At 36.9% G+C, this 12,626-nt stretch overlaps 1 protein-coding gene and 1 pseudogene across 2 annotated transcripts in view; both read left to right on the top strand.

The window, feature by feature from the left end:
• The window catches only part of EFCAB3 (EF-hand calcium binding domain 3), a 483,726-nt gene that overhangs the window by 398,401 nt on the left and 72,699 nt on the right, over positions 1–12,626 (top strand). Inside the window, exons 99-103 of the mRNA XM_079134930.1 lie at positions 1,889–1,993; positions 4,269–4,322; positions 7,932–8,036; positions 8,762–8,815; positions 9,611–9,715. Coding sequence (XP_078991056.1) covers positions 1,889–1,993; positions 4,269–4,322; positions 7,932–8,036; positions 8,762–8,815; positions 9,611–9,715 — 423 coding nt within the window. The remainder of the gene's footprint in view (positions 1–1,888; positions 1,994–4,268; positions 4,323–7,931; positions 8,037–8,761; positions 8,816–9,610; positions 9,716–12,626) is intronic.
• On the top strand, positions 9,514–12,000 carry LOC306658222 (heterogeneous nuclear ribonucleoprotein H2-like; annotated as a pseudogene). Its single transcript has 3 exons — positions 9,514–9,715; positions 10,609–10,993; positions 11,291–12,000. The product of its transcript is annotated as a heterogeneous nuclear ribonucleoprotein H2-like (transcript).

Genomic DNA, 12,626 nt, shown 5'->3' with positions numbered 1-12,626 from the left:
TATTTTTTAAAAACTCTTCCTATTTTTCATTTTCCAACTATTAATCTTCCTGTCCCAACTATTTATTAATTCATTGTTTTTCCTTATGTGCATTAAGCACATGCAGTCACCAAAATGGCTTAACTAAGGTAGACTCAAAAACAGTGTTTCTCAGCCCCATATTGCTCACACCTATAATCCCAGATATCAGTAGGCTGAGGCAGGAGGGTCATAAGTTTAAGATCACTGGGCACTTAGGGAGACCCTGTCTCAAAATGTAAAAAGGACTGGGGGTATAGCTCATTGGTAGAGCACTTGCCTAGCATGTGCAAGTCCCTGGGTTCAAACCCCAATACTGCAGAACAAACCAGTGAGTCCCAAATACAGTTCTACAACAGAATCACCAAGAAAAAAATGTTTAGTATTCAGATCAATAGGCTCCTTTTCTGTCATATTGATCTTCAATTTACAGAGAGTACCTAGAAACATATATTATTGAAACGTTTCTCAGGTTCCTATTCATAATAGCTAAAAAATGGAAATGAGTATCAATCCACTGATGGACAAAGAAAATGTGGTACATATGCACAATGGAGTTTTATTCAGCCATAAAGAAGAATGAAATTATGTCATTTGCAGGAAAATGGATTGAACTGGAAAGCACTGTGTTAAGAGAAATAAGCTAAACGTAAAAAATCAAGGGTTATATATTTTCTCTCCTATGTGGAAGTTAAAAAGAAAAAAGAAGAAGGCAGATCTCATTAAAATAGAAAGGAAAACCAGTAGAATGGAAGAAAGAGAATGGGGGAGGGAGGGAGGAGAAGAGGGAAAGGGAAGGTACTTGGGAATTAAATTGATCAGATTATGTTATGTCCATCTATAAATATGTCACCATGAATCCAGCTATTATGTATGATTATTATGTACTACTGATAAAAAAAGTATTTGATGTGGCACATGTACGTACTGGAATACTAGTCAGCCATTAAAAATTAAATCCTGTCATTTACAACAATATGAATGGAACTTTAGATCTTTATGTTAAATTAACTAAACCAAGCACAGAAAGGCAAGTACCACATGATCTCATTCATGTGTAATCTAAAAACTTTGATCTCACAAGAACTTGCAAGTGGATGGTAGTGACTAGAGGCTGGGGAGAGTAGAAGATGGGACAGGGGAAAGTTGTTCTGTGAGACAAATTGCAGTGAGACAGGAGTAAGAAGCTCGAGTATGCTATTGTGTAGAAGGGTAACTACAGGTAATGCTAACGAACTGCACATTTCAAAAAGCTAGAAAAAAGGTGTTTTGAATGTTTTTTATAAATAAATAATAAATGTTTGAAGAGATAGATATGTTTAGCCTGATGTAAACATTATACAATGTATATATGTATGAAAACATCGCACTACCCCATTTACGATCAGTATAATTTTTATTTTTTTAATCTATTAGTTAAAAATAAATTTAATTTCTTAAAAAGTTTCCTAGGGGATATTGATGAAGTAAATTCATAAACTTTCTTCCTTTATTTCTGTTTCTCCATTAATTAGCAAGTTTAAAATCTGTTGTGCAGACATATTTGTAAAGGTTGCTTTGGTCTTTGCCATGACTTACCAGAAACCCTGAATTCCTCACTTCCTTCTCTTAGTAGTTCTTCTAAAAGCCAGGTTGGGGGAATAGCTCAAGCCAAGTATGTGCTTAGCATGTATGAAGCCCTGGGTTCAATCCCAAGTGTATGCACAAAAAATTCTCCCAAAAGTCATGACAGAATCCCATGGATCAGGATTTAGGAATTCCTAATTGTTCTTCTTTCTCTTCATAGTGTTGATATCTAGGCATAAATTAGAGCGACCCATTCTTCATATCATTACAAATATTTCTCATATTATCCCCTTTTTTTCCTAAGGGACAAAGGTGTCTTCAGACAAGGTAGAAACTTTCCTGAAAAATGCAGGAATTAATCTCAAGAAGAAAGAAATCCTGACACTGAAGGAGCGTCTACCAGTCGATGGTGAGAATTTTGAAAATCAATGTACCCTTTAGTAAACCTTTGGGAATGATGAGTCCAATGAGTCTGGTAGTAGAGCTAGAATAATTGAAGTTAAGGTGTACATAAAAATGAGAAAGAGAGCAAGAGAAAGAAGAGAAGAAAAGAAAGAGGCCTTCAGCATAGCTACCAAACCCAACTTGGTGGCTACCACTTGGGAAGAATCACCAAGAACACTGCCAGTGTGAATGGGAAGTGTTAAATATCCATGTGACACCACAGGAAATGCCAAGGCATAATGAGAATGCTTGGAGTATTAATCTTGTAGTTTCTACTGTTAATCCAGCAATAAGTAGCAATAACTAACAATACACAGTCCTGGAATATATGAGCACTATTCTAAGCACTTTACCTATACTAACTTATTGAATCTTCCAAACAGTTCTGTAAGAGATAGAACATCTCTCTCCCTCTCTTTTATCTCTCATTTTACCTATAAGGAAACTAAGGCACAGAGAAATCAAGTAGTTTGCCCAAAGTCAGAGAGCTAGTAAGTGATGGAGCCAAGGAAAAAACCAAGCAATCTGACTTCAGAAACCCTCTTAACCATTATACTCTAATACCATGAGCTACTGGAATCAACAAATTTAAGTCATTATATAATAATGTCAAGAATATAATTAATTAAACTTGCATATATTACATGGTTTCATGCTAGTAGAACTGGGAAAAATGCACCAGGAAATTTGGGGGGACATCTCCCCCAAATGAAGTAGCAAAAATATAAGATTAATCCAAGTCAATTAACATGTGCTTTTATAAATCTGTAGAACTCTTCATTCTTTCATTACATTAACTTTAATGCTTAACACATATCAGGCACTGACCTTTGCCTTAATAAGAGGTAAACAGTTTTTCCAAAAATGACTTTTTATTTTTTAAATCCCTTACATAGCTCTTTTAACCTACCAATACAGGTAATATACTGTAGGTTTTGTGGTTTTCCTCATTTCCTAGCATATTGTACATCACCAGCACAGTGACTTAAAGTGTGAAACTATTAATATGGCTTTAGTAGAATACCTTGTATACCTGTGTGATCATCTGGGATAGGACAGAGGTCCAAGAGGCCTTGGTAGAAATAACTGAAGACACACAAAATTAAGGGTGTGATGGCATTTTCCTTTACATAGAATTTTATCAAAAGAAGTTCTTCCTTATCCTGCTTTAAAATCATATTAATAAGATATGAAACTATAAAAGAATACCAAAAAAAATTGGCATAATTGGAAAAGCATAAAAAAGAACAAGCAAGGATAAATTCTGCACCTTAAAACCTGGAATACATATTGACTTTACAGCTAATTCATTCTCTGCAGTGTTATCATTTTTCTATTATTTTTATTTAATAAACAATTATATAGCATTGGTCTTGTGTAACCATTAAACTAATGTCTAGGTAATAGTACGAATATAGAGTGATAATTGGTATCTCACTCTCAGAGGAAATTACCATCTTAGGAGAATTACAAATAATGCAACAGTCTAAATGTGTTTGAGCAGTGGTGTATTGGCATTCTTGATCAAGTCATAGTGGAAAATGAGAAAATCCATTGGCAGTTTGAATGTCCTGCCTGTTAGAAAATAGCATGATTTCACTAGTACCTCACCATCTCAAACTAGTATTTCTTCAGTTTGCAGTTTAATGAACTCTTTTAAATGTATTCATTGGCCTTCAGTGGCTTCAGACATTAATTTGAGAAATATTGAATAAAGAAATTAAGTACCTGATCTATGAAGATATTTTTCAATTGAGAATGGTCATTGCAAAACAAAATTTGTCATCATAAGTGGACATTAACTGAATATATCAACATGATGATTATCATGTTCACAACCTAAGAACAGCCAATCATTGCCAATACTTTGTTCTTTTAGCAGCAACCTGGGTGCCAATGTGATTATAAGCCTAAAGGGGCAATTGGCATTGACAAATGGAAATGCTGTTTTTACACAAAAATTATAAATTCTCAAAAATTCTCAACCCCTGAAAGCTAACTTAACAGAAAATGATTTGTCCTGAAGGAAAGAAGAGTGCTTTCAGCTTTGCTCTTGTGTTGTGCAATGTGGATTTTTAGTTTATAGGGTAGATAGCAGTAGCTGTATTAATAAGTTGATGAGGAGCTGATATGATAAAATAAACTTCTGGGAAAATGTTTTGAATGATTGAATTTGGGGCTTCTGTTTCACAATTTAAGGATACTATATTTTTATAAAACTGATGTTTTTTATCTTAAAGATAAAGGGAAGACTGATTTGAATGTGTTGATGAATGAAGTTAAAAAGATTACAGGTGAGTGGGATGTTACAATGAGTACTATATTGTGTAATCTTTAAGTTTCATATTGAAATATATCTTAACATAATAGTACTTCCTCCGTTTGTTCATTTAACAACTACTTAATGAGTGTTTACTACATTCCAGGCACTATTCTAGGCATTAAGATACATCAGTAAACAGAACAAACATCACTGCCCCATGAAGTTTACACTCTGGCAGGGAAAAGAAGCAATAAACAATAATCATTTTACACACACACACACACACATTATACAGCGTGTTAGAAAGCAGCAAATACTATAAAAGTAGAATAGTATAAAGGAGACAAGGCAAGCAGGATGTGCTGGGGAGACAGGGAAGTTGTGTTTTTAAGTAGGAGATCAGGCCTCCTTGGGAATGTGACATTTGAGCAAACACTTGAAGGAAGTGAGGGTGTTGGCCATGTGGGGATTTCTATACACAGTGCTGCAGACAGAGGGGACAAGGACCAAGACCCAAAGGTGGGAGCATGTCTGGAGTGTTTGAAGACCAGACGGAGGTCAGCACTGAAGATGAGTGACTAAGAAAAAAGGAACAGGGGGTGAGGAGAGGTAATGGGTGCAAGATCAGTCAGTCCCTTGAAAGCCCTGCAAGGACTTGGGCATGTTTTCTGTGATAAACAGAAATCCATTGTAGGATTTATAACAGAGGCATGATGTTTCCTGGCCTGTCTCTAATCAGATCTTTCTGGATTCTGGGCCAAGAATAGACTTGGGGAAGTGAAAAGAAGGAAACCTACTGTAGAAACAAACCATCCAGGGTTTTTAGTATAGCCAATGATGAAGATGGTGAACCAAACTAAGGTAGAAAGTATGCAGTTTATTAAAAGTGGTATTTAAAAAAAAATTCCTGATAGATTAGATATAAAGTACTAGATAAAGGAAAAAGTCAAGAATGATTTTAAGATTTTATGTGTCAGGGGTACAGGGGATTGAACCCACAGGTGCTTAACCACCAAACCACATCCCAACTCTTTTTGTTTGTTTTTATTCTGAGACAAGGTCTTCCTAAATTTCTTAAGGCCTCACTAAATTTCAGAGACTGGTTTTGAACTCGTGATCCTCCTGCCTTAGCCTCCTGAGTCACTGGGATTACAGGTGTGGGCCACTGCCCCTAGCTCTAAGACTTTCTTTTTTTTGGTCTAGAACAAAATGGTAACAATAGACTTACATTAACTGACATGAAAAAAGCTAGCAGTAGTCCAAATTCAGGGTGGAAGAAATTTAGGATTTCTGTTCGGTACATTTCGAGGTCTGGTAGACTTACAAATTCAGATGTCATGTATAAAGTTACTAGACCAACTTAAATTTAAGATATATACGGTAAAAATATGAAATTTAAAGCCATATGTATATAAATGGTATTTAAAATCATGAGATGGAATAAATTCACCTGAGGGAGTATAAGTGGTAAAGAAAAAACGGCTAAGGAATAAATACTGGAGCACTTCAAGATCAAGAGTTCTCAAAGTAAAGAAGACAAGGAGTAACTGGTGACATAGTTGGAAAAATCAAGAGAGCCAGGCACAATGGTACATGCCTGTAATCCCAGCAACCTGGGAAGCTGAAAACAGGAGGATCACAAGTTTGAAGGCAGCCTCAGCAACTTAATGAGAAACTGTCTCAAAATAAGAAGTAAAAAAGGGGTGAGGGCGCTGAGCCAAGTGTGGTGGCACAGACCTGTAAACCCAGTGACTCGGGAGACCCAGGTAGAAGAATCACAAGCTCAAAGCCAACCTCAGCAACATAGCCAGGCCCTAAGCAACTAAGCAAGACCCTGTCTCAAAAAGGGGGGCGTGGCTAGGAACATGATTGTGCCTCTGGCTCAGTGGTTAAGCACCACTGGGTTCAATCTTGTGTAGCCAAAAAAAAAAGAAAAAGAAAGAAAGAAGAAAACCGAGAGAATATGGTATCCTGGGGAAAAAATAAAGGTATTAAATTGGGTTGTATGAACCCAGAAAATGAACCCTGAAACAAAGATGCCTATGCAGGTAGTTTATTTGGGAGGGGTATGGTGTAAAGAAGTCTGACTAGAGTAAATTTGAACAGGTGGGAGGAAAATCTTTAGAAACAGTGTGAATATCTGAAGAGTTTTCCTGCAAAAGAAGGCAAACAGTGGAACGAGGTGGTGAAAGTGCTATCAAGAGAGGGCCTCTTGCTGGTTGCAGTGGCGCACACCTGTGATCCCAGACACCTTGGAGGCTGAGGCAGGAGGATCTCAAGTACCCAGCCTCAGCAATTTAGTGAAACCCTGTTTCAGTAACACAAAAGGGCTGGAGATGTAGCTCAGTGATAGAGTATTTGCATGGCATGTCCAAGACCCTGGGTTCAATCCCCAGAAAAACAACCAAAAAAAGCTTCCTTTTTTAATTAAAGAAATAAAAGTGGTAGTCAAGTCATGATTTGAAAAGAGGAAAAAAAAGATGTTAAGTAGTCATCAAGAGTGGGGAAGTTAGTAGACTAGCAAAGTATAATGTGGTTGCCCAGTGGCAGTAAGGATTCATTTGAAGTTCATTATCTTAATTTAAAGTGAAAATTATCAGCACAGTTTACTTTGGTTCTATTTCAGTTAGCATAGGCAAAGTGTAAGAGAGACATATTTAACCTGGAATGGGGTTTTATCATATATCAAAAGAAAGAATAGAGCAATTTAAATCCAATCTTCTGCAAGATTTAAACACAATTTCCACTTTTCTTTGCTCACCACTGCTTCTAACTGTCTACTTTCTTTTGGGTTTAGTTTTAGTCAGTACTTCCTTAGTTATTTCAACAAGTGTAGGTCCTTGCCTTCAAATGTTTTTATTTTATATGCATCCTTTGATCATAATTTGGCTGAATCTAGACTTGCAGACTGTCATTTTACCTTTAAACTCTGAAATCCGATGTTAGCATCAGAAGGAAAGTGTAGCGAAGCTGGTTCCACAAGGTAAAAAACTGAAAACAGGCTTCAGCCATAGCTTTGGGAAGAAACTTTACCCACCTGCCTTTCAGGCCTGCTCTCTCTAACACCCTCTGTTGTCAGAATTTAAAGGGGCCAGCAGGCAAAGCAGAAATGTGATTTATAGCTGAATTTTGAAAGACATGCTTCCTGCCCTCCCAAAACTTATAGTGTGAGTATATAACATAAATTCATTCAAAGTGGAACATTACAGCTTTCATTGTCATTTTTAAAACATGCTGTAATTCAGGCAAAAGAGGAGGAAGGGAAGTAGGATAGAGAAGATCAGAGGAGAAGGAAAAGAAAGAAGAAATCTATTATAATAGTAGTTGAATTATTTATATTAGCCATAAAACAGCATCAAAATTACTGAGAAATTATACAATCCCTGTTTTGCTTATTATATGGTATTATTTTATAGTTAGAAGAGATTCTCTTTTACTTAGGTTGAAAGAAAAATTTCTGACTTCCCTCTTGATTCCAAAAAAAGCTAAGCAAGTCTTCATTGCACCTTGTTCTTCCCCCTATAGCTAATAATGATGAGTTTCATATATACGTTTATATATGTATGTATGTGTTATATACAATATTAAAATATTATATAATTCTATATTCTCACCTAAGGCTGGTTCTCTTTTTCTAAAGGAAAGAAGATTCATACTGGAGATGTGAAAAATGTTCTAAACAAAATGGGAATAGAGATCACAAATAAAGAATACAAAAGGCTGATGAAAACTCTGCCTATTTCTGGTAAGCATTTAAGTGTATTCTACTTCACTGGTATCTAAAAATTTATTTTCATTCAACAAACATTTTTAAAGATCAATTACATGTACAGCACTATCCTCAACTTTGGGAGAGCAGGAACTATATCTACTTCTCAAAGTTCCTGGGAAAATTGGTTTTAAAGATTTGTACTAATAATCCTAATGTTTGAAACATTTTATGTCCACTTAAAATATTTTTTTAAAAGACCCAGTCTGGATTGGGGATGTAGCTCAGTGGTAGAGCACTTTCCTAGCATGTATGAGGACCTGGGTTCCATCCCCAGTGTGACTTGGGTAGAGAAACCCAGTCCTAGCTGGGTTTCTCTAAAAATTCTGTTCTTTCCATTTATATTTTAGTTTAGCAAACAAGGACCTCTCCAGTCAAAAGTCCTATCGTAGGAGAAACAAGTTCTTTAAGAGATACAAGACAACAGGTCAGAACTGTAGGAAAGCTGAAGAAAGAAAAAATGAAGTCAAAATAGATAGGAGAAAACAGTAAAGAAAAGGCTATGCGTACTTCACCCTCACTAGGTTGCCAGTAACAGTAGTTTTGTATTCTATCCAATGAACATGTTCATTGCAGTTTTTTTAAATATCTTTCGTTTCAGTAAGAACTAATCATGATAAATTTCTAAATTTTCCCCTCCTGTAAGTATGAACATTGATTTTTATAATTCTCCAAAAACATAATTGTGTTTTATCCTACAGCTGATAAAAAGGTATTTGAGAAAGAATTAATGGAAGGTGTGAAATCCTTCAGAGGTGAGTGAGAAAAAGAATAAAGACAATAATGTTTAAGACTATTCTCAAGGGCTGGAGTATAGGTAGAGTGCTTGCCTAACATGCATAAGACCTGAGATTCAAACCCTAGGGCAGCAAAAAAATAAATAAATAAAGTGTCCAATTCAAGGCTGGGGATGTATGTAGCTCAGTGGTAGAGTGTTTGCCTAGTATGCATGAGACACTGGGTTTAATCCCCAGCACCACAAAACAATCCAAATAAAGTGTACAATCCAAAGAGTTTTAGTACAGAGTTAATCAATTTTAGAATTTCATCACCCCAAAAGAAACTCTGTATCCATTAGCAGTCACAACCCATACCTGCAATCCTCCCAGACCCAAGCAACTATGATATATAGATATCATATAGATGAGTCAAGGAGAAATCACATACATAAACTCTGTGAAACTTCATATTTAAGATTGATTTAATGAAGACCATCAATAGTTTTCAGTAATTCTTCCTCATTCATCAGAGTCCTCCTTTATGTACAATTACATATGGAAATAATTTTTTGTTACTATATCAAGTTTCAAATCTTGTTTTTTGGACTAGCATAGCATTATTTGATTGTTATCTTTGCCTAACTCATCGGAGTAGTCAAACTCTGCTTTTTTGCCTCAATATAAACTTCTCCCAGAAATTTGATTATGGAAATCTATTCCTGATTCCCACATGACTTAAAGTTTCTTTGAACTTTTGTTTCTAGATAGGGATTGATACCTGCATTTGTCATTCTATAGCATCCTTATCTACTTTTTGTTGTTTTTATTTAGGAGGGAAGGTTAATGTCTGTGACCTAAGAAATGTTCTACAAAATACTGGGTTCACCCTTGAACCAAGAGAAGTCAAGGACCTACAGGCTCACCTACCAGTTACTGGTGAGCATTTAAGATACTTACATCCTGTAGACAATGAATAGTTTACTCTGAAAGCAATGAGGAAAGAAATGTTGGGGAGGGAGAAACTGGAGGCAGAGGTGCAATTTAAGAGGCTCTTGACAAGGACCTTACCTAGGAAGCCAATCACTGGTGACTGATTTGGTGTGGTAAGTTATATGATTATCAAAAACTCATAAAAATGGGAGGGGAAGGGCAGCAGAGAGAGCAAAATGAAGAGGAAATGGTATTTAGAACATAACAGTTGAATTGAGGTACTTTATGGGACATTCAATATCGGACCATTGAAAATGCATCCCTACTGATCTTTAAGGAAGGTTTCTAAGTAGCAGCAAGGCCAGGTCCCCGGTGGAGGTGCTCTTAGCAGTGCCACTTCTTGAGCAGTGGCAGAAGTCACGACAGGACCAGGACCAGTCCAGTTCATGTTCATCCATGGAGATCTCTCTCTTCTCACTCAACTGTGGGAAATCCAGCTGAAGTGACTAAGTCTAACAGAGAGAGAAAAGGAACAGTTCCATAAACTTTTTGTTGGTGGCTTAAGCTTCTAAACCACAGAAAAAAGTTTAACAAAGTACTGTGAGTCCTGGGGAAACTTAGAGACTGTGTGGTTATGAGGGATCCTGCAAGCAAAAGATCAAGAGGATCTGGTTTTGTAACTTTCTCATCTGTGTCTGAGGCTAATTGCTACCATGACTGCAAGAGCTCATTCAATTGATGGGAGAGTAGTTGAGCCAAAATGAGGTATAACAAGAGAAAAGTCTGGAAAACCAGGGGCTCGTGTGACTATAAAAATGGTATTTGTTGGAATTAAAGAAGATATCGAGATTTTCTTCTTAGCCACCTTAAGTCGTATGTGTGGTCTATTTCGACACCAGGATCTTCAAAGAGACGATGATGTTGGGCACCGAAGGCAGAGAAGGATTGGTGGTGAAGGTTCGGACTTGCCCTGATTTTATTTGGCCAATGAGATGCAACTGTTGTTTTCTGACTGCTAAATTTAAAATGGGGTTCAGGGTATTCATTTCACCTATAGCAGAGAAGACAGAGTGGCAAGGCTTGTTGAACTTGATTCAGAAGACGAAGTCAAACTGGTCCTGAAGAGAGAAACTATGGGACACAGACGTGTTGAAGTATGCGAGTCAAACCATGTTGAAATGGATTGGGTACTGAAACTGGTTCGAATAGTCCTAACATGTCCAATGATGGCTCTGTACAGCTTAGAGCACTCTCCTTTGGATGTAGCAAGGAAGAAATTGTTCAGTTCTCAAGACCGGAAATCATACCAAATAGGATGACATTGCTAGTGGACTTCCAGGGAAAGAGAACGGGGGGTGGGAAGGCCTTTGTGTAGTTTGCTTCACGAGAAATAGCTGAAAAGGTTCTAAAGAAACACAAGGAAAGAATAGGGCCCAAGAATATCAAAATGTTTCTTAAATATTCAAGCTGAAGTTAGAACTCATTATGATCTACCATGAAAGCTTACGGCCATACAGCAGCCAGGTTCCCTTGGCAGAGGGTATAACAGCCTTGGCAGGGAGCTGGCTTTGAGAGGATGAGGCATGGTGCTTATGGTGGAGGCCATGGAGGCTATGATGATTATAATGGTTTAATAATGGCTATGGATTGGGGTCAGATAGATTTGGAAGAGACCTCATTTTTCAGGAATGTCTGATCACAGATATGGGGATGATGACTCTACCTTCCAGAACACAACAGGGCACTGTGTACACATGTGGGGATTATCTTACAGAGCTACTGAGAATGACATTTATAGTTTTTTTCACCACTCAATCCTTTAAGAGTACATACTGAGATTGGTCCCAATGGCAGAGTAACTGTGGTGAAGCAGATGTCAAGTCTGCTACTCAGGCAGATGCTGTGGCAACTATGTCAAAAGACAAAGCAATCATGCAACACAGATATATAGAACTCTTCTTGAATCCTACAGCAGAAGGAAGTGTTGGTGCTTATGGTAACCAAATGATGGGAGGCATGGGCTTGTCAAACCAGTCCAGTTATGGTGACCCAGCTGAATTTTAGACCAGGTCCAGGAAGTAACTTTAGAGAAAGATCTGGTGGATATGGAGGTGGCTATGATGGCCAGGGAAGCATGACCAAGTTTTACAGGAAAACTCCAGGGATTTTCAATCAAACATTGCATAGGTAGCCAAGGTCCAATGAATAGCAGCTACTACAGAAGCGGAAGCCATGCATCTATGGGCGTGAACAAAATAGGAGGGATGCCTAGCATGTCCGGGATGAGTGGTGGATGGAAAATGTAACTGATCCTGATCATTGACTCTTGGTCAACTTTTTTTAAAGAAAGAACAAAATGTCCTTCTAACAGTTTTTACTATCCAAGCTTATGACTTATGCTTACTCTGTAAGTGGGAATCAAGATTATTTGAAAGACTTAAGGTTCAGTATTTTTTGAACACAGCAGTCATCCAGGATGTAACAGCAAAGTTGAGTAAATTATAACTATTAAAGAATTTGCAGCTTTTCTCAAGTTAGTTATATTGTAGGATGTACTTTAAACAGTAAGTGTATTTAGGTTAAAATCATTGAATTATGTTAAATGTTGCTCTTATACCATGTTACATTGAACACTATTTGGATGCATGTTGAAAGACATGCTTTTTGTAAAACTCAATATAGGACCTGAGTCTACAATTAAAAGCGAAACTCTTGGCGGGTTCATTAATTCTAGTTTCATTTAATAGCCTGTAAGGCGTGTAAGTTTAAGCTTTTTTTAAAGTTAATGGGGAAATTTTGAGATGCAATATCAATACTTTAGGATTTCAGTCTTGGTGTTTCTATGAATTCTGAAGCCTTGATTTAAATCTTAATTGTATTGTGATTTCCTTTTAGGCACATTGCACTAAGTGAAACT

The sequence above is a fragment of the Sciurus vulgaris genome (genome assembly GCF_902686455.1).
Source record: "Sciurus vulgaris genome assembly, chromosome: 3".
Lineage (NCBI taxonomy): Eukaryota > Metazoa > Chordata > Mammalia > Rodentia > Sciuridae > Sciurus > Sciurus vulgaris.
Note: the sequence above shows the minus strand (reverse complement) of the source record. Positions and strands in the feature narration are given on the sequence as shown.